A 22093-nucleotide genomic window follows, 5' to 3' on the forward strand; every position below is an offset into this window, starting at 1 on the left:
TGTTGATCAGTTGTTAGAATTCCACCATCATTGTTTGGACTTAATGAACAGTGGCATTTTTTGGCATTGGCAACGATGAAAACATTTTGTAACTGTCTCTCAGATGATACACATTGTACTGTGTGCTAGTGCTAGTTAAACAAGTGATGTCAACAAATCAGCTATTCAGATAATTTAGGTAAGTAATTTATTTATTTATTTCATGAATTTAGCAGACAGTACTGGTATTATTTATATTTTATAGTGGCGGCAAAAAGTCTAGCACTGGCCTTAAAAGTGACACTTACGACTTACGAGGTATCATTATTAAAAAAATATATTGATAAGGAAAAGGTTAAATCTTGGGCATCAGCAAAAATCACAATAGAGAACAAATGGTTAGAAATATTTCATCATTTTGAAACAAACCATGTTCCATACAATAATGCACTAAAAATTGTGGGATATGCGCTGTCCTTACCAGGAACTAATAATGCTGCGACTGAATGTGTTTTTTCTATGGTAAATAAAGTGTGGACATCAGAAAAGTCATAATTAAGTGTTGAGACTTTGAAAGCCATTTTATGTGTGAAATATAATTTAACAAATTCTTGTGAAAAATTTCACGACCTTTTAAAGAACGACAGCAATCTACTAAAAAAATTCACTCAAATGAGAAATATGCCATAGAATAAAATAATACTATACATAATTTTTAAAATGTATTATATTTGGAAATTGTACTTACGTTGACATTTAAAAAATATATTACAATACTATTTTTGTGTTCTATGAAAATTTTTGTTGTTCCATATAGACCAAATTTTTAATTAAGAACCCCCCACCCACCCCACCCCTGGTCAATGGTGTCCTGCTTTACCAATGTTAAAATCTGGTCACCTTACCTTGGGGTCTCCTTGAGAAGACCTCTGTTCTCTTAGACCTTACTTTTTCCAGGTATCCTCTCTCAAAATGTATAAAAGTGTAAAGTTAGAAATGGAAGATCAGAACAGTCTTGGAGAGTCTACTCTGTTCTCCAGAATCCTGGCCTTCTGACAAATGAAGTTTGGTGGCCCTATCCCCATCTCATATTGGCTGATAGTGACAGGCAGCCAGACCCTCTTTGTCCGTACAGTAACACGTCTGGTGTCTTTTTTTCAAGCTAGGGTCCTGATGGCCTTCACAGTGTCAGAAACAGGGGAGGACTGGCTGACATGATAGTCTGATAACCAGTATATCACCCTTTTACAACTAAGGGTATGGGAATAGAGGATTAAGGTTGTTTCTCCTCTTACAGGAGGAGAGAATGACCTCACTCTCTCAGCATCCACCTAAAATAGAGTGACAACTGGCAACTGGATCCTAGGTGGGTCCTGCTGATGGGAGCCCTGCTAGTAGCTGGAGGGGACTACCCAGGAGTCCGGCAGCCTCCAGCTCTGCCCTGCAACCTCCACTGCACCACCAACAGGGGGCAGCTTTAGCTCTGGGGAGGCTTACCAGCCACCTTTTGAGGAAAAGACCTTTATCACATCAAATGAGCTGGAGGTGGCCAGTGTGGGTTTCAGCTTCACTGGCCATGTGGTGTCAGGGCTCAGTGGGTTGCCTGACAAATGCCACCCAGATCTCAGAACCCTACAGGGAGGCCATCTGGGCTCCCACGTTGTCTCTGACTCCATTAGGCCCCAAAGCCTTTAGAAGGCACATCCAGACACAAGAGAATTTCTGATAGTCCAGGTGAACTTCTCAAGGTAACAATGCAATATTCAAAGGATGGACAGCTCCCAAGAAACACCATGGAGCTTGGTGGCCCTATCTCCATCTCTGCATATTGGCTGATAGTGACAGGCAGCCAGACCCTCTTCGCCCGTATGGTAACACGTCTGGTGTCTTTTTTTCAAGCTAGGGTCATGATGGCCTTCACAGTGTCAGAAACAGGGGAGGACTGGCTGACCTCTTTGGCCTCAGTGACCTAGGGCTGGAATACAGCTGTGGCTAGGGGACAGGAGGAAAAGTAATTTGTAATTGCAATCAGATGTGGGGCCAAAACATGGGGAATCCACCATGTGGCAAATATGAATCTAATGCAGTTGAAAAAAGTTACTCAAAAGGCTGAGATATTTCTGCAGTACCCTGAAACCAAAGCCAGACAAGGACATTATAGGAAAAGAAAGCTACAGCCCAATATTTCTCATGCATATAGACGCAAATGTCTTCACCAAAATGCTAGGAAATGGCTCGGCGCCTGTGGCTCAAGTGACTAAGGTGCCAGCCACATACACCGAAGGTGGCAGGTTCGAATCCAGCCTAGGCCCACCAAACAACAATGATGGCTGCAACCAAAAAAATAAAATAGCCAGGCATCGTAGCGGGCGCCTGTGGTCCCAGCTACTTGGGAGGCAGAGGCAGGAGACTCACTTGAGCCCAGGAGTTGGAGGTTGCTGTGAGCTGTGATGCCATAGCACACTACCCAAGGGGACAGCTTGAGGCTCTGTCTCAAAAAAAAAAAATACTAGGAAATAAAAACCAACAGTAAGGGTAGGGATGTTGTGAAAAACAGCACAGGGGCTCTTGAAAAAGTTCAAAATAGAATTAGTATATAATCCAGCAATTCTCCTTCTAGGTATTTACCCAAAATAATTGAAAGCAGAGTTTGTTTGTTTGTTTGTTTTTTGAGACAGAGTCTCACTGTATTACCCTTGGTAGAGTGCCATGGCATCACAGCTCACAGCAACCTCAAACTCTTGGGCTTAAGAGATTCTCTTGCCTCAGATTACAGGTGCCCACCGCAATGCCCAGCTATTCTTTTTGTTGCAGTTGTCATTGTTGTTTTAGCTGGGCCTGGGCTGGGTTCGAAGCTGCCAGCTTCCGTGTATGTGGCCAGCACCCTAACCATTTAGCTACAGGCTCCACCCTAAAAGCAGAGTTTTGAAGAGATATTTGTATAGTTGTGTTCACAGAAGCATTATTCACATTAGCTGAGACACAGAAGCAGCCCAAATGTCTGGGGATGGATGCATAAGCAAAATGTCCTCTATCCACACAATGAGATAAAATTCTGCTCTAAAAATGAAGGAAATTCTGATATATGCTACAATATGGATGAACGTCGAGTATATTGTGCTAATGAAATAAGCCAGTACCAAGAAGACATATACTCTATGATTGCGTTTGTATGCCATACTGAGAGTAGTCAAATACACAGAGACAGAAAGTAAAGTGGAGGTTGCCAGGGACAGCAGGGTGTGGGTGGAGGAGAATGAGGAGTTACGGTTCAATGGCTATAGTTTCCATTTTACAAGATGAAAAGAGTTATGGAGGCGATGTTTGCACAAGATGAGGAAGACATTTAATGCCACTGAACTGTACACTAAAAAATGGTTAAGATGGTAAATTGTATTTTTGTGTATTTTACAATAAAAAATTAGGGAAAAATCAATTGAAAAAATATCCAACAGCACATTAAAAGGATCATATACCATAACAAGGTGGGATTTATCCCAGGAATGCTAGAGTGGCTCAAAAATAAGAAAATTAATAAATAAACCCTACATTAATAGAAAAAGGGGGGCGGTACACATGATTACCTTAATAGGTACAGAAAATCCATCTGGCAAAATTCAATGCCATTTCACAATGGAAACCCTAAGTAAACTGGGATAGAACAGAACTTAACAGGACGAGGAAAACTTAGGACAAACCCACAGCTGGCATCATAGTCAATGGCAGAAGACTGAGTGCTTCTACCTGAGATCCGGGATAAGACAAGGATGCCCATTTTCACCACTACGATTCAGCATGTGACTAGAGATCCTCACTGGAGGAAGTAGGTAAGCAGAAGAAATAAAAGACATCTGCGCTGGGAAGGAATATGTTGAACTCCCTCTATTTGCAGATGACATGATTCTACATAGAGGAAATCCCATACAAACAATTAAAAAACCATGAGGGTGAATAAACAAATTCAGCAGAGTTGCAGGGTACACTATCAACATACAAAAATCAGTCATGTTTCCATATTTCAACAAGGAAGAACAAAAGAAAGAAACTTAAGAAAACTATTTAAAAGAGCATCGAATAGAATCAGATAACTAACAATAAATTTAACCCTGAGTTCCCCTGTGAGCAGGTCTTTGCAAACCTATCTCCAAAGGCCAAGGAGGCTGAGAGGCTGAAGAAAGAGGCTGACAATTCCAGTTACTCAGAAAGAAACATTTAGTAAGGACTTTGTTGGTTTTTTTTTTTTTTTTGAGACAGAGTCTCACTATGTGGCCTTCAGTAGAGTGCTGTGGCATCACAGCTCACAGCAACCTCCAACTCTTGGGCTTAAGAGATTCTCTTGCCTCACCCTCCCAAGTAGCTGGAACTACAGGTGCCCGCCACAACACCTGGCTGTTTTTGGTTGCAGTTGTCATTGTTTAGCTGGCCTGGGCCGGGTTTGAACCCGCCAGCCTCGGTGTAGGTGGCTGGCGCCCTACTCACTGAGCTATGGGCACCAAGCCATTAGTAGGGACTTGGAACAGAAGCTATGTCTTGGCAGGTGCAAGAAAAGATGGTGGATCCCTGTACCTACCCCCGCCCCACAACCAGCACTTACATTCCACAAGCAAGAAGTCCACACCTTAGGAACAGGCAAGAATGCAATCTGAATCAGCCTAAGGGCAGGGTTTATGGTCTAGGTTGTTTTCACCTAAGGACAAAGTTTACAGCAGTGGTTCTCAACCTTCGTAATGCCGCAGCCTTTAATACAGTTCCTGTGGGTCACAACCCACAGGTTGAGAACCATTGGTTTGCAGTAACAGTGGATAAAGTAAAAATCTCAGAGACATTCCTAGAACAGGGATACTTTATCCACTGTTACTGCAAACCAATGGTTAAACCTAAGAGTTTGAGGTTGCTGTGAGTTGTGACAGCACAGCACTCTACTGAGGGTGATATAGTGAGACTGTCTCAAAAAAAAAAAAAGAAATTTAAGTAAAAATAGATCCACAATCTAAATAGAAGTGCTAAAGCTATAAAACTACAAGATGAAAACTAAGGATAAATCTTCATGATCTAGGATTTGGCAATAGAGCCTCAGATTTGACACCAAAGCACAAGCAAAAATAATAATAATCTAAGATGGAGCTGCTAAGGTGGTGCCTGTGGCTCAGTGGGTAAGGTGCTGTCCCCATATACTGAGGGTGGTGGGTTCAAATCCGGCCCCAGCCAAACTGCAAAAAAAATAGCCAGGCATCGTGGCGGGCGCCTGTAGTCCCAGCTACTTGGGAGTCGGAGACAAGAGAATTGCCTAAGCCCAGGAGTTGGAGGTTGCTGTGAGCTGTGACACCACTGCACTCTACCGAGAGTGAGACTCTGTCTCTAAATAATAATAATAACTTAGACTGCATAAAAATGTGAAGTGTTGGCATCAAAGGACAATATCAAGACAACCTATGGGATGGAGAAAATATTTCCAAATCATGTTATTTGATAAATGTTTAATGCCCAGAATGTATGTATGAATAAATCTTACAACTCAACAACACAAAGATGGATAAATCAGTTAGAACATGGGCAGAGAGACCCTGCACGGTGGCTCATGCCTGGAATTCCAGCACTTTAGGTCTGAGGTGGGTGGATCACCTGAGCTTATGAGTTTAAGACCAGCCTGAGCTAGAGCGAGACTCCATCTCTAAAACTAGCCGGGCATTCTGCTGGGCACCTATAGTCCCAGCTACTTGGGAGGCTGAGGCAAGAGAATTCCTTGAACTCAAGAGTTAGAGGTTGCCATGAGGTATGACACCAGGGCACTCTACTGAGTATTTCTCAACAAAGTGAGAAACAGAAAGAAAGAAAGGAAGGAAGGAAGGAAAGAAGGAAGGGGAAAGAAAAGGAAGAAAAGAAAAGAAAATGGGCAGAGGACTCGAACAGACATTTCTATAAAGAAGATATACAAATGGTCAAGAAGCAAGTGAAAACATACTTAACATTATTGGTGTTTAAATAAAGACAAGTCAAAACCATGAGGAAATACCACTGCACACCACAATGATAGCTTTAATTTTAAAACTAAACAAATCAGAAAAGAGTTAAGTGTGGGTGAGAATGTGAAGAAATGAGAACTCAAACTTTGCTCATGGGAATGTAAAATGGGGCAGTACTTACTGACTACCTACCATATAGGACAGTAACATATATAAGAGCCTGAGATCTAGAGCCTGTATCGGTCAGCTTTTGCTGCATAACAAACCATCCCAAACTTCAGTGGCTTAACACAACCACCATTTACTTGACTCATAATTCTCTGTGTCAGCATTTTGGGCCAGATTCAGCTATGAGTTATTCTACCCTGGGCCCTGTTCAGCATACCTTAGTCATGTGCTGAGTTGGTGGGGGCTAGCTTGGATAAGGGCACCTTAGCTCACCTCCACGTGCCCACTTACCCTCTAGCAGGCAAGCTTGGCTCATTCAGATGGCATTAGTGGGAGAAGTCCCAAGACCCACAAGAACAGAAGATGCCAAGCCCCAGAACTCATACAATGATACTTTCACTACATTTAACCAGCAGCAAGTCTCCAGGCCAGCTCAGATATAAGAGACGGAAAAATTGATTCTACCAACTCACAGTGTGGCCATAGAGACATTAAACTCTAGAGGAAGACTCCTCCCAATCTGGGTTGGCGCTCGCCTTGCTCTTCTTGTCCTCACCCCTGGCCCCTCGGCCACCCACATGCCAGGGAGAAGACTGAGCTGATCCAGAAGGCCAAGCTGATGGCTTCTAGGCCTTTTGGGTAAGATCAAGAGCAGAAGGCCAAGTTCGCAGAGCAGGCTGGACGCTATGATGATATGGCCACCTGCATGAAGGCAATGACCAAGCCCAGCTGTCCAATGAGGAGTGCAACCTGCTCTCGGTGGCCTATAAAAATGTGGTCAGGGCCACAGGTCTGCCTGGAGGGTCATCTCCACCCTCCAGCAGAAAACTGACACCTGCAACCAGAAGTTGCAGCTGATTAAGGACTATCTGGAGAAAGTGGAGTCTGAGCTGAGATCCATCTGCACCACGGTCTTGGAATTGTCGGGTAAATACTTATTAGCCAATGTAACTTATCCAGAGAGTAAAGTCTTCTATCAGAAGGGAGATTACTTCTGATACCTCACTGAAGTTGCATGTGGTGATGATTGAAAAGAAACGATACGTAATACCCATGGAGCTTACCAAGAGGCATTTGATATAAGCAAGAAAGAGATGCAAGCCACAAACCCAATCTGCCTGGGGCTGGCTCTTAACTATTCTGTATTTTACTACGAGATCCTTAATAACCCAGGGCTTGCCTGGATGCTGGCTAAAACAGCTTTTGATGAGGCCATTGCAGAACTCGCTACTCTGAATGAAGACTCACACAAAGACAATACCCTCAACATGCAGTTGCTTAGAGACAACCTAACACCTTGGACATCAGACAGTACAGGAGAAGAATGTGATGCAGCAGAAGGAGCTGAAAACTAAATGCCTACAGGGTGTCATCCTTCTTCCCTTCCAGAACCCTTTTTACACATCTCCATTCCTTATTCCACTTGGATTTCCTATAGCAACGAAACTCATTCATGTGTATGGAATCAACTGTTTGTGGTCTTCTCACACTGCAGCTTTGGGAAAACTCCATTCCTTGGTTTGTTCGTCTTGGCCTTCCTGGTGTGCAGTTACTGCTGTAGAAAAGTAATCATAGCTTCATTTCATATAAACAGGAGTAACATCCAAACACTTAAGTAGAGGACTAAAAATGTATCTGGTATTTAGGTAATTTGAACCAGTTCTGCAAGTGACCATGTTTTGTATTACTGTGAAGATATGAAAATGTAGATTATTACAATGTAAAGTGTGTTCTACATACCTTCGTTGTTTTTTTTTTTTAAAGACAGAGTCTCACTTTACCACCCTCGGTAGAGTGCTGTGGTGTTACAGCTCACAGCAACCTCTAATTCCTGGGCTTAGGAGATTATCTTGCCACAGCCTCCCAAGTAGCTGGGACTACAGGTGCCCACCATGACGCCTGGCTATTTTTTGTTGTTGTTGCAGTTTGGCTGGGGCTGGGTTTGAACCCACCACCCTCAGTATATGGGGCCAGCGCCCTACTCACTGAGCCACAGGCATCACCCCATAACTTCTTATTTTCTGCATTCCCTCTCTTATTCTTTAGGAATTTCCTTTTAGTAAGCAATTTTTTCATGCTCTTAACGTATTCCTTTTTAGTTAGAATTCAGAAGTATTAGGTTAAACGGAAAAGCACTTGATATTTCTGAGCTAGGAGTCACAACTGAAATGCCTTCTATAGGCTTGGCACCCATAGTTCAGTGGGTAGGGCACCAGCCACATACACCAAGGCTGGTGGGTTCGAACCTGGCCCATGCCTGCTAAAACAACAATGACAACTGCGACAACAACAAAAATAGCTGGGCATTATGGCGGGCACCTGTAGTCCCAGCTACTTGGGAAGCTGAGGCAAGAGAATTGTTTAAGCCCTCGAGTTTGAGGTTGCTGTGAGCTATGATGCCACAGCACTCTACCAGGGGCGACACAATAAGACTCTGTCTCAAAAAATAAAAAATAAAAAAAGAAAGAAAGAAACTCCTCCTATAGTCTATATTGAGGACATTACATATGTGACAACAGGAAAGTTTCCTTCTTCACTCTTCATTTGCTGCTGTTTAAGTTGACAACTTCCCTTCCCAATAAAAATTCACTTACACCTCCTAAAAAAAATTGATCCTACCTCCTCATGGTAAGAGCTATAAAGAATTAGGGCCATTGTTGCTGTAAGGGTCTTATGGAAAAGTGATGTCACGAGGAATAAGCACGCTTATTGAAATTGTGTTTTAAATGAAGGTGACCATCTGCTCACTCAGGCAAAATGGCGAGCTTCTTTATTTGCAGTTGGCTTATATAGGGAATTTTGTACATGAGCACAATGCAGCAATGACCTCATTGATCCATTTAAACAGCTTTCGACCACCCCCCCTGTAAGTAGCTCCTCCCTGGTAATCTGATAATCCTCTCAATATACACCTTTAAGTATAATCCTTTCAATATGACCCGGTTTAATATAACTTAATGAAGAACATGTTGTCAGTTATTACTTTCTTTGATCTTATCTGATGAAGCCTGAGGCTACGGGGAAAGAAACGATTTGAATGTCTGTTCTACTGACCATGCCATTTGGAGGCAGTTACTTCGAATCCTTAAACAAGGCATAAAGAAACTTCTTGGGCATACAGGAGTTTGTGTGCAAAACTCTGTTCCCATGTAGGCCTTAAGTCAGGGGCGTTTTTGCTGGAGTCTTTTACAAGGAATTCTCAGGCTGAACTTCTCAAAAGCCTTTTATGAGCCCATGTTTCATCTGTGCCATTAGATACCTGTATGACATTACCATTCCCAGACCTGTCAGCAAGCGACCTTCGTCACTTACCACAGATCAGGAACCCAGACCCGTCAGTAAGTGACCATCACTTACCACAGATCAGGAAAGGTTACTGATGGGTATCTGGCCAGTTTTCCAAAGGGCTTTTTCATAGGCCTTATCAAGTCAACCTTAGTTCCCAAACGCAGTCTAGAAATACTATTCCAGCCAAAGCCTTGGTCATATTAGGCCTGCAGCTAACCTGGCCACATGGGATTCTGCCTCAGTTTCTTAAGTATACCTGCACGAAGTCTTTTCACTGCTCTCTCTCTTTTGGCCAGAGGCATATAGGCGTTTCGCCTATAGGCCATTATTTGCAATATCCACAGAGCAACACTGGCTAGGTTCAAATCTTGCCTGTACCCTTTAGTAGCTATGTAAAATCAATTATTTAATGTCTCAATAACTTAGCATTTTTATATTTAAAATGTTGTACTTACCTTGGCTCAGCAGTTAGGGCGCCAGCCATATACATTGGACCTGGCGGGTTTGAATGCAGCCCCGGCCTGCCAAACAACAATGACAACTGTAACCAAAACATAGCCAGGCATTGTGACTGGTGCCTGTAGTCTCAGCTACTTGGGAAGCTGAGGCAAGAGAATCGCTTAAGCCCAAGAGTTGGAGGTTGCTGTGAGCCCACTGGCATTCTACCGAGGGTGATGAAGTGAGACTCTATCTCAAAAAAAAAGCTAAAATGTTATACATACCTTGTAGACCATTGTGAGGATGAAATGAGTAGATACATAACACAATCATAGCAACACCTGGCACAGAGCAAGCCCTACATATGCGCTAACTGTAATCCTGCTACTAAACCCAAAAGGGGTGTAACCTAGCTCCAGGTACTGTACAGAGAGCCAATTACTGAGAATGTGAGAATCAGCAAGGAAGAAAGGAATTTTATTATAGATGACGTTAGCCAGGAGAACAGAAGGGGCAGCCTCAAATCTGTGCCACCAGCTGAACAAGGGCAAGGGCTTTTATACTGGGCTGGGGAACTCAGGTCAGTTTGTGTAGAGCTGGAGTCCTGAGGCCTGCAGGTGGTCTGAATCCACAGTCAGCCACTGGTGGGCAGGTGAGAGGTTAGGAAGTCCTAAGGAGAAGGTTGTTGAGTGTCACTCACTCACTTCCTTTGACTAGTAATGTCTGAGGTACTGGGGAGAAAACAACAACAACAAAACCCCATGAGGGTGTACATCCAGGGCAACTTGAATCTACGGTCCTCGGTTAAAAACAAAATCCTGGGAGATGGTCATTTTGCAAGATCAATTACAATAATTTGACCTCATCTTCATGAATGTCGTGATCATCACCATCATCTCATCCATGCACATGCCTAGCTGGCAGGACAGAGCCTCCAATTCCTGAGGTCCCAGCGTGAGAACAGAGTCAAGATGACATTTCTTCCTCCTCCTCCAGTTGGATCCTGGACAGCCCACCCCTCTTCCTCACCCTATGGCTTCGCTTTAGCTGTGGTTCTCAGTGGGTGTTCCCTAGGGTTCAATGGGTGTTCCCATGTTCACTGGCTTCATCTTGTAAAGAATTCTATGGTCACAGACTTTAGGGAAACTGAAATTGCTTTTTGCTATGCTAAAGCACACCAGGACTCAAACTTACTCTACATGCAACACTGTCTTTGGGGAATATTACAAGGGACTTACGCGATGCTACCCCATGACTCTAGCGCCAAGAGTGTCTGGGGGGGGGGGTCCCTCGGTCCTTCCCTCCTCTAGGACACCCGAGCGTGACATCTGCGGCTTTTGCAAGTGGGTTTGCAGTTAGTGTGAAGTCCAGCTTCCTCTCAGCCCCTGACCTTGCAATGTGCCCGACCGGACACAAGGGGGCAAGGCGAGCCGAGGTCGCCCTCCCCAGGCCCCCGCCCTCGCTTGCGGACGGGACAGAGCGCTGTGCTGGGCTGTTTAATAGATGGTCACCAAACAAGCAGGCACAAGACTCCGCGCTCATTCCCTTGCTGGATCGCGACGACTCGAGCCTGCCTCTGTTGCGTCGTCCATGCTGACTCGGTTCTCTAGGCCCAGAGGCCTCTTTCCAGAGTCCTTGCTCACGAGGGTGTCCCTTCTCTGTGTCCCCAGGGCTGAATCTTAGGGCAGGTGCACAGCCCCGGGTCCAGACCACCGACAACGAGGAGCCTTTCTGTGTGAGAACAGGCGGGAGGGTCCACACGGAGGACTGGGGAAATGCTCTGTGCGCTCTGCCGCTCTTCCTTGCAGAGAATCATGGCTTTGCCACGAGTAGAGAAGCGATGCGCTCTTCTCAGAAACATGACTCACCGGAAGGAGAACAGAGAAAAAAGGTTCGAAACCCACCAGAACGAAACTTACAACCCATCCCCTGGTGTTGGCATTTGGGTTGTTGATGAATGTCATTACGATCATACTTGCAGGTTTGGCGCCAGCCACGTACACCTGAGCTGGTGGGTGCAACCCAGCCCGGGCCAGCTAAACAACAATGACAACTACAACCAAAAAATAGCTGGGCGTTGTGGCAGGCACCTGTAGTCCCAGCTACTGGGGAGGCTGAGGCAAGAGAATCACTTGAGCCCAAGAGTTTGAGGTTGCTGTGAGCTGTGACGCCATGGCAGTCTACTGAGGGCCACACAGTGAGAATCTGTCTCAAAAAAACCAAAAAAACAAAACATACCTGCAGGCAATCTTTTTTTGTAGATCTTAGCACACCTTTTTTAGCATTCCTCTGGATAAATAATTTTTTTCTTTTTTCTGACAAAGTCTCACTTTGTCACCTTCGATAGAGTGCTGTGGTGTCATAGCTCACAGCAACCTCAAACTCTGGGGCTTAAGCGATTCTCTTGCCTCAGCCTCCCAAGTAGCTGGGACTACAGGTGCCCGCCATAAGCCAGGCTATTTTTTGGTTGTAGTTGTCATTGTTGTTTGGCAGACCCAGGCTGGATTCAAACCCACCAGCTCTATTGTACATGGCTGGCGCCCTAGCTGCTGAGCTACAGGTACCAAGCCTAGAAGAGCCAGTTCTGCCCCAGAAGACTCAATCAGGACAGCCTTACTCCAGACCTAAGCTAGAGCCACAGGCTCCTGTCTCCTTCTGAGCCTGGGGGCTTCCAGCGAGGCCCAAGTAGCTCTATGGGGGCTTCAGATGGAGATGATCTATCCACTGTGTTTCAGGCTACAGAGGCACTGAGGGCTCTCCCAAGTTCCACATGTGGAGGGCAGAGGGCTGAAACCCTGACAGATAAGGTCCTCCACTGTCAGCAGGCCTCATTGTCCAATTTCCTGGCAGAGTCAGGACTGGGGCGTACCTAGGCCAGGAAATAAATGCTCAGTAAATCCCCCTCTTGGAGAGCCCTGATCCTGAGGGACAAAGGACCTCTGTTGAGTGTCCCTTAGCATGGCTCAGGGCCAGCACTGGGCCAGAGTAGATGGAGGGGGCAGGGCAGGGCCTGTGCAGGATCTAGACCTCCCACCAGGCGGGCTGTCTCCCCACCCCACACAGAGGTACAGGAGTGTCTGTGTGCCCCTGACTGGACATTCTGGATAAGCACGTCTACTTGGTCTGCCCTCACTGTGCATCTGTGCATGTTTGGGAAAGTGTGCATGTGCCATCTAAGGTACCAGTGTGCACGCAGGTCAGCCTCAGACTCCCTCTGGCCAGGCTGCTCACTGTCTTCTCCTCTGACACCCTCACCACCCAGGGTACTGCTTCCTGGAGTCCCGGCCTACATAGAACCTCCTCCTGGGCACCAAACCCTGCCAGCCTGGAGTGAGAAACAAAGCACCTGAACTGGCAGCACCACATGGAAAGGTGACCTTGAGCTGGGCTGGGATGAGGACACAGACCCCTTTGTGCAGCCTCTGAGAGATAATGGTTAAGGGCTTAGGCCTCTCCTACCTCTGCATCCTGAAGGAGGCTCCTCCTGAGGCTTCCAGAAGGGCTCTGCTGCCCCTTCCCCCACCCACTTCAGGGGACAGAAGGGTAGGGAGCACAGGGGACATGGGGCCTGACCACCCTCTCTGGGGAGATCAGTGCAGGGGCCAGAGCAAAGGTCCCCCCACCCCAGTCAAGGCTGGTGTAGAAATAGAGCCCCTTTCCTTACTCTGTTCTGCCAGCACCATGGACAGGGCTGTGTCCCACTTAGGAAAGAGGTGTATCCCCCAGGTGTCTGGAGGCTGTAGATTTTCTGTGTGAAGGCCAGACAGTACAATCGTAGGTTTTCTGGGCCATAAAGCCTCAGCCACAGCCACGCAAGGATGACATTGCATTGTGAAAACAACCACAGAATACATGCAAATTGCACATGACCATGTGCACTTGACACTGAACTTGTGAATAAGAGCATCAGAATTTCAAAGAATTTTCATGTGTGACAAAATATTGTCCTTCTTTTCAATTGTTTCTAACAATTTTAACATGTACAAAGCATTTTTGAAAAAGATAAGGTCAACAAGTTTATTTATTTTATTTTATTTTATTTATTTTTCAGTTTTTGGCCAGGGCTGGGTTTGAACCCGCCACCTCTGGTATATGGGGCTGGCGCCCTACTCACTGAGCCACAGGCACCGCCCCTTTGCAAAGCATTTTTAGCTCATGGACTGTGCAAACACAGGTGGAACCAGTTTGACCTTCAGCCATAGTTGCCAATCCCTGGGGTAGGCACCTGATGCAGGTAATGAAAATCCCACTTGTCCCTCCCCCACTGTGATCCCAATAAGACCAGCGTCCCCAGTTCCTGGTGAGCCAGCACTTGCAGAGTCAGGCTGAGTACAAACAAAGTCATTCTCTGCATCCTCTTTTCCTTAGAAACACATGGTTGGGGGTGTTCTAGGCATGCCATCCAGCCTACTGCCCTCAGATAAGGTGCCTGCAGCGCCTGGTGTCCCTTCCCACACAGGACCCCACCTCAAGGATTCCACCACATCCAGTGTATCTGATCTTTGGCTCTTTCCAGAGATAACTTAATATCCCTGGCCATGTGGCATAAAGTTCAAACTAAGGGCAACCAGCCCTTGCATGGACAATCTGGTTGGGCCTCACAGCCATCCTGTGAGTAGGTTCCATTGTCATCAACCTAGAGCAGGTGAGACCATCACAGCACAGAGAGGCAAAGCAAGTGCCCTGAATCACAGCCCAGTATGGGGGGAGGCCGGGCCAGGGCAGGGAGCAGCCTGACTTACTTTGTGCCCAGCAGAGGCATCTCCCCAAGAGTGTGAGAGGCACCAGTAGCAGCATGGTCTCTGGCCTGGCCCACAGCTCTGCTGAGAAGAGGAGAGGCCTTCTGACTCCCACTGGGGAGCTGCACTGAGGAGTCTTGCTGTGTGGGGTGCCCTCTACTTGGTGGTACCCTCCACTTTATACTCTCCGGGCCCTGCAGGCCCCTGTCCAGAAGGAAGAGTGTGGATAACCCCCACCCTGCGGCTGTCACTAGCACTTGGAGGCCTGGGCACAGCCTGAGCTCCAGAGACTATAATGCACAAGATACGCACAGGATGGGCATGGAACTCCCACTGCTCTGTTCTTGGTTCCCTGGAGCCCCCTTCACCCCCAGTCCTTATCTTATGCCCTGACTGCATCCACCAAACCCAAGATCTCTCCCAACGTGGTGGGTTTAGGACTTTCAAAAGCTTTGGGATGGAACATCTCCAAACAGGAATTTTATGCAAATGGGGGTCCTTGGCCACCTCCACTTTCCTCCCTCCCAGTGGGGCTGAGGGGGCACATGGTGCAAGATAGAGAAAATGTGGGAACTGCCACAGCAGCAGGGCTGCCCAGGACCCAAACCCTGGAGAAGCACCTGTCATTGTCCAGGAAAGGCGGAACCTCGGCCTGGCCACAGGCGCTCTCAGAAGGCCTGGCCTGGAGAATCACCCTCCCTGACCCTCCGCCTCCTGTCAGGCTCCTTTGGGGTTTTCCCCTCCCATGGCCTGTGAGCTCCTGAACAAGGGCTCATCCCCAACTATGCCCAGGCCTGGCACAGAGGAGAGATCACACCACCTTCTGAGGACAGAACAAGGAGGGCCAGCATCTGGAGTGCCCCTTGTCCCTGGCTCGGGTCACAAAGATCTGCACTGTCCATTATGGCCCTCTGACAGTCATAGGGGTGCTCACCTAAACTCCAGGAAGCCTAGCAGCCACCAGGTACAGCCCAGACCTGAGGAAATGCTGAGTCCAGGGCTGCCCATGGCCGGGTTTCTGTGGGCACCAACCTGCACCCTCAAGGTAGAGACCTGTCTGGCTGAGCTGGAGAGGGCTCTGAGCACTCCTCTCCCCACCCCCACAACTCAGGTCCATGCAGGTGCTGAAGAAAGAGAACCCAGAGGTGACCGTGACATGCCTGTCACTGACCCCAGTGATGTTTGTGTAGGCTATGAGGCCAAGACAGCAAACATTGCCTGGCCAGGAGCCTCCCCCAGGAAGTGCTCTGCCACCCAGCCCCATCCTGGTCCTGGTGGCCTTCACTCCTTCCTTCTGGACAGGGGCCTTCAGGGCCTGGAGAGTATAAAGGCAAGGTGGAGGGCACCCCACACAGCAAGACTCCCCAGTGCAGCTCCCTGGTGGGAGTCAAAAGGCCTCTCCTCTTCTCAGCAGAGCTGTGGTCCAGGCCAGAGGCCATGCTGCTGCTGGTGACTCTCGCACTCCTAGGGAGCCGCCTCTGCTGGGCACAAAGTAAGTCTGGCTGCTCCCTGCCCCGGCCTACTCCTCAGGTGGTCATCTCCCTTCTCTACCCAGGAGCGCCAGGGACTCACCTGCACTCACATCACAGGCTGTCTCTGGGCACAGGCAACTGGAATGGGTGGTGTCCCCTGAACTGCAGAGGCTGCCTGCCTATCCCTTGGTGGTTTCCCTGTCCTTTGGTTCTTTCATCCCTGCAGAGATGTTCGGGGTAGGAAAAGGCAGGGATTTCAGTACCCCTGAGGACACTGAACATGAAATCACGGGGCTTCGGGTGTCTGTAGATGATCATATGCTTAAAAGGTGAGTGGGATCCAGACCATGAGGCCCAACCATGAGGTTGCAACGCCATTCAGTGTCTCGGGAGCATTCTGCCTGGCTCCTGAGGACTCCATGAGGCCAGATGGGCCCTTGAGTGGCCCTTGGTGGCCCTGGCCACTATCCTTATCTGAGTCCCTTTCCCTCAACCACCTTCCCTCCCCTTGCCAGCCCCACTTCACTGGCACTTCACCTGGAGGTCCTGTCCTTGCTTCCTGGGTTGATCTAGGAGGGTCAGATGATTGTTCTCCCTACCTCTTCCTTTCACCCAAGCTCAATTCAACCAGAAATGGACTCCCAGGCCTCATTCCTAATGGAAAGTTCAGGGAAAGGTCAAAGAGGGCAGGTGAGGGTCAGAGTGGACCACTGACTAAACACACACTTCACTGCAAGTGTTGGAGGCAGAAAATCCAGGGCTATTTTCTTTCTTTCTTCTTCTTTTTTTTTTTTTTTTTTGCAGTTTTTGTCTGGGGCTGGGTTTGAACCCGCCACCTCTGGCATATGGGGCCGGTGCCTTACTCCTTTGAGCCACAGGTGCCTCCCCAAGGCTATTTTCTTAATATTGGGATGTCCCTGCTAACGGCCTGGGTGGGTCTTTGCTTTGCACCTGTGGGTGGTTGGGGTCCTGGGAAGGACACTGGGCAGAAGAGCCCAATAGTAAAGGAGACGTGTGGGCAGGACTGCTGGGGGCAGGACATCCATGGCAGCACCAAGACAAGGAAGGACAGAGAAGCCCAGCTGGGTGACCTGGTGAGTGTGGAAAGTCACCTGCTCATCAAGCCTAGAAGCTGCTTCTTTTGGAGTGACTTAGGCTTAGAAGTCTGAGCTTGGACAGGGAGATTCACTGATTTGAGCCACCAGGACAGTAGCAGCCCCTCCTGACAGCTCTGATGACCTGATTCTGTGTCAGGCTGTCCTGCCGCAATCTTGGTGACTCTCTGCGACAATCACTCCCATTCTGAAGAAGGGAAGACTGAGTCCCAGAGGTCTGGGTGATCAGCTCAAGATCACAAGTCTGAAAGTGGCAGAAGAAGGTTTTGAGACCAGCGAGTCCAACTCAGGGACCCTCTGATAAGGCCGCTATCTCTTGGAGGACATGGGAAAGGTTGGGATGCCCCAGATCTCAAGGGCTGAAAGCTTCATCTCTCTTGCAGTGTCCAGGTGAAATTTGGAACTTACTGGGATAGTCAACGTGGTGCTTCAGGTGGGATCACCCAGGAATTGAGCCTGTGGCCTGGCGAACACATCAATGAGATCCATGGCTCATTCAAAGCATTCCTCCAGTACCTGCTTGTGTGCACCGATCGGGAGCGCTGCGTCTCCTTTGGGGAGAGTGTTGGCAAGCAGTTTTCTGCCTTCCCCCCAAAAGAGGGACAGGTGCTCACAGGGATTTTTGGCCGATATGTAGGTGGTGGCCTCAGGGGCATCGGCTTTACTTGGGATTTTCCATTAGAAGAGGCCACCAATGCAAAACCCACTAATACCACTTCCTCCACAAATAGCAATAGTGGGCAAAAAGGGGACAAGAGCTGAGGTCACTTGGGTGGAGGTAGGCTAACCGTCCTGGGGTAACTGAGTTATGATACTAAATCTAAAATAAAGTTTCTGTAGAGACAGTGTGTCCAGGAATGATCCTTAAGTCCTGGGTACTACCAATAGCACCAAAGCCTTCTCGGTTCCTAGAAGACAGACCCCTTGGGGCTGGGGCCCAATGAACCAAGCTAAGGGGTAGGCAGAGGACGAGAGGCCTACCCACAAAGACCTTGTCCTGATCCCACAGTCTTGAGGAGTCAGCCTCCAAGGCCACCACCCCCTGTATCCTCTAGGCCCACCCAGCTGGCTTCTGCTGGCCAGGCTCAGTTCCAGGCTTCTCTGACTGTCCATGGGGCCTCAGGCAAGCCACTTGTTCATCCATTCACACAGCAATCGTTTGCCAATCCATGCCTGGCTTCCTGGGGGCAGAAAGAAGAGGCCAGGCGTCCAGTTGAGGAGCTGGCTGCCCCACGGGGGCAGATGCAGAAGCAGATGGTGGCAGTTCATTGTAACATCTTCACTGATGAGCACAGATGCAGGTTGCCATGTGTAGGCACCTGCCCTGAGGTGAGGTGGTGAGGGTCTGCTTCAGGGAAGTCTTCCTGGAGCAGGTGCTTAAAGGATGAGGGAGAGTTGGCCACATGGAGACAAAGGGACGAGGGCGTTACATGCTGGGGGATCAACACGGGAGAGGCCAAAGCCAGAAACAGCTGAAGACAGTGCCCCTCAAAGTGTGGTCATTTCCTGCAGCAGCATCAGAAGCTAATAAAGGCCCCAGATCTGGTCTATTCCTCTTATCTCCCTTCCCAAACCTTGAATCCCACATGAGCGCCTACCATAGGCCTGAGTCTCAGAGTCCTCCAGGGATGAGGTTCAAACATCTTGTGACCATAGCTTGATGGAAGAAATTCATCCTGTTAGTGTGGCAGGAAACACAGTGCAGTGGCCAACCCTTCAGTGATCAGGGAGGGGTCAGGCCCTCTTCCAAGGGCCCCCTGAAGTTCCTGTTCTTAACATAGGGGTCAGACTTCCAGTTGTCTCCATTTGCAAGACACAGAGAGTGAGACACAGAGGGTGAAGTGACTTGTCCTACACAGCAGCATTGGCGGTGGGGCTTCCACTTGAGGAGGTCTAGCTGCAATGTCTGGCTTCTGAACCCCAGGACGAGGCACAGACTTCACAGCCAACCTTCATCTTTCTGTGTGAGACATGCAGTGATGTTTTTCTCTATTTTTACTTTATTTGTATTTAGGGCACAGGGTCAAAGGGCCCAGTAGCAAAGGGGAACATGTGGGTGGGGGTCCAGGGAAGCTCCAAGGCAGAGAAGGACCAAGAAGCTCAGCTGGTCCACCTGGTGAGTGTGGGAAGTCACCTGCTCCTCTGGCCCACAGCTGCTCCTTTTGGAGTGACTCAGCCTCAGAATACTGAGCTTACCCAGGGAGAGCCCCTGATGTGAGCTGCCCAGACAGCAGCTGCCTCTCCTGAGGGCCATAAGGACCCAGTGCTGCATGGGGCTCTCCTACTACGATCTCCATGAGTCCCCTCAATAATCCAAGTGAGAAGGGGGGAGGGGACAGGGACAGTGAGGCTAGGACAACACCCTGAGGATACCATAGGGGATGTGGAGTGCAGGTTTGACTGGTTCCCCAGTGAGTTTTAACCCTTCCATGGGAGAGGGAGGAAGCAAGGAGATAAGGCCAGAGCCAGTGCCCCACCTGCCCACCCCCAGGGAGATGAACACAGGCAGTTCAGAGTGGAGAGTACATCCTACAGGACGTCCCCTTCCTGTGTGGGGAGCCAGAAGCCCCTCCATCCTTGCTCCTCAGGTTCCCCAGCAACTAGGGAAGCTTTGCTGCAGGTGGATGCATTTTCCATGAAGCAGGGCTGTGGGCTGTCAGAGGGGAAGAGTCAGGCCAGAGCTCCTCCCACCAACTGCTGCTGACAGCATTTAGGGATCTTTGCAAGCCCTGATCTGACTCCACAGCTCTGAGGACCCACTGAGTCTGCCTTGGCCAGGATTATGGTGGGGTCGGGGGACCCTGATGGGGAGGCAGACAGGATTGATGCCCTCCCACTCCCCCATCCCAGCCACTTACAGTGCAGCTGCTGCAGATCCCTCCCTACTCACAGCCTCACCTGGGGTCAGCTGCAGGTCTGGAGCATTTTATGCCCCCAAGACCACCCTCAATGGGTAGAAGGGGGTCAAGATTGAAATGTCCCCCCCTAGTGTCTTTGTTCTCAGTATACCATTGCTGAGGCCTCTATTGTGCTTCTATTGCCTTGTATGGCATTTTCTCCTTTGAGCAAATTCATCAGAATTTCTTTATTCCTTGCCTCAGTTTCTCTACCTCCTCACCTTTGCTTCCTGGGATCACCTTTCAAATAAACTACCGGAACCCAATCTTGGTCCCAGGTCGACCTATGAGGGGAAGCTGATAAGACCAAAAGCATCTGGCACTTGTGAGATAGGGAACCCTGAGAGTGTGGGGGGGGCCTTGGGAGTGTTTCCTTCACAGCACTCTTACCCCCAGACTTCCTAGACTCTAACGCCCAGGAGCTACTAGTGTGCTTCTTTCAGTAATCTTTCTGATTGAACTAACAGGAGAGGGTTCTGTTGTTTGTGATCAAAACCTGAGAAAGGGACTTAAGAGTTAAGGTGGAGTCTGGGCCTGCACTAGATATGAGTGAACAGGAGGGAGTTGTCCATAATGCCACTTGGGTCCACAGAAAGCTCTGCAAGCATCAACTTGAACATGCACATATGTTTATTAGCAATCAGGACAAAAGGGACTATATTTCCATCATCTTCCTGAGGAGAGCTCTACTATTTGTAACACTACCTTGGATAATGTAGATGGCTGGACAAAGAATTGGGAGTTAGGGCAGCTCAGAGGCTGAATTGGACATGGATGACTGGAAGGAGGTTGTCACAGAGACCCCAGGCTGGAGGAACAGTCTGCCAGGCATCAGCACAAATGAGTTTATTAGCACATCAGACAGAATAGGAACAAAGCCCAGCTGAGCAGCTGACTCCATATTCATGGGCTGGGGACACTCACACCTGCTACAAGAGTGGGGGTGCCCAGAACAGAGTGAGGAGAAGCAGTGGCCAGGAGGGCGCTGGCCTCAGCATGCCATTGTCAATCATCACCTTCCGGATCCAGTGGTAGTGCTGGCTGACGTTGGTATAGACACCAGGCCTGTTGGGTCGGCCACAGCCCACTCCCCAGCTCACGACTCCAACCTGATACCACAGTCCAGTCCTTTCACATGACAAGGGCCCGCCTGAGTCACCCTGGGGAGCAATGTGGGTGAGCCCAGCTGGGGATAGGGGCAGCAAGCAGCAGAGAGGCCAGGAGAGCAGGAGGGGCTGTGGGGCTGGGTGCAAATCCTACTTCTCCCCTGGCAGTGACCAAGCCTCAGTATCTGCATCTGGGAAGTGGATCTACCTCCCAGGGTTGGTGTACAGAACAAAAGAGGTAAGGGAAACTGGTTGCTCTTGGGCCTGGGACTGAGAAAGGTGGGAGGGACACTTACAAAGCAGGCATCCTTGCCACCTTGGGGATCACCAGCGCAAATCATGTCTCCAAAGATGTCCAAGCGGAAACCAGGTTGCCGGTATAGGTAGTTACACATGGTGGAGTTTATGATGGCAACCTCCACTTCCTGAAGGGTGTAGGGAGAGGGCAGAGCTATCGGGGATGGGAGGACAGAGAAAGACAACACCATGAGCCACCCCTGTAGGGAAGATTGGCCTGGGCTGGCGGGGGGGGGGCTGTCCTTGGGGTACCCACTATGCCTGGCATGTTACTCTTAGACTCCCAGTTCTAGCCCAGCACATCACAGGTGCTCAACAGTATCACAGAAAGATCCAGTGGATGGACAGGCTGTTAGAGCTGCTCCCTGGGCCTCAGTTTCCCTGTCTGGAGGATGGGGTGATAGTCCTGCCTGAGCCAGGGGAGACGTTTTTCTCAGCTAAAACAAGAAGAGGGAGGGGCTGAGACTGAGATGGTTTGTGTGAACTCAGCTTGGCTGCAGCAGCTGGTGCCAGGCCAGGTGGAGCCGTCCATTGGGCTCTCTCACCTCAGTAGCATTGGGCCACTTTCAGGGCCTGAGCCATCTACTCTTAGGACCCCTTCAGCACCCCTGCATGTAGCAGCCATCAAGAT

General features: G+C 48.8%; 2 protein-coding genes and 1 pseudogene across 2 annotated transcripts in view; 2 read left to right on the forward strand and 1 right to left on the reverse strand.

Moving 5' to 3' along the window:
• Window positions 1–1772: 1772 nt before the first annotated feature.
• Window positions 1773–7465, forward strand: LOC100953044 (annotated as a pseudogene).
• An 8445-nt stretch (window positions 7466–15910) lies between these two features.
• ZG16B (zymogen granule protein 16B) lies at window positions 15911–17969 on the forward strand. The gene is made up of 3 exons (XM_023513879.1): window positions 15911–16067; window positions 16274–16376; window positions 17546–17969. The coding sequence occupies exons 1-3, from the start codon at window positions 16013–16015 to the stop codon at window positions 17922–17924; spliced, it is 537 nt and encodes a 178-aa protein (XP_023369647.1). The 5' UTR covers window positions 15911–16012; the 3' UTR covers window positions 17925–17969.
• Window positions 17970–20988: 3019 nt separating this feature from the next.
• LOC100953675 (testisin) overlaps window positions 20989–22093 on the reverse strand; it is a 4544-nt gene continuing 3439 nt past the window's right edge. The window contains exons 5-6 of the mRNA XM_023513861.1: window positions 21462–21616; window positions 20989–21219 (exon numbers count right to left, since the gene is read on the reverse strand). Of these exons, the coding sequence (XP_023369629.1) occupies window positions 20989–21219; window positions 21462–21616 (386 nt within the window). The remainder of the gene's footprint in view (window positions 21220–21461; window positions 21617–22093) is intronic.

Source organism: Otolemur garnettii, unplaced genomic scaffold (genome assembly GCF_000181295.1).
Source record: "Otolemur garnettii isolate 467f Iridium unplaced genomic scaffold, OtoGar3 scaffold00044, whole genome shotgun sequence".
In the NCBI taxonomy this organism is placed as follows: Eukaryota; Metazoa; Chordata; class Mammalia; order Primates; family Galagidae; genus Otolemur; species Otolemur garnettii.

Coding starts and splice junctions, on each gene's coding strand:
- ZG16B (XM_023513879.1), top strand. CDS start 16,013: ATGCTGCTGCTGGTGACTCTCGCACTCCTAGGGAGCCGCCTCTGCTGG. Junction 16,068..16,273: donor CCGCCTCTGCTGGGCACAAA/GTAAGTCTGGCT, acceptor TCATCCCTGCAG/AGATGTTCGGGGTAGGAAAA. Junction 16,377..17,545: donor GATGATCATATGCTTAAAAG/GTGAGTGGGATC, acceptor TCTCTCTTGCAG/TGTCCAGGTGAAATTTGGAA.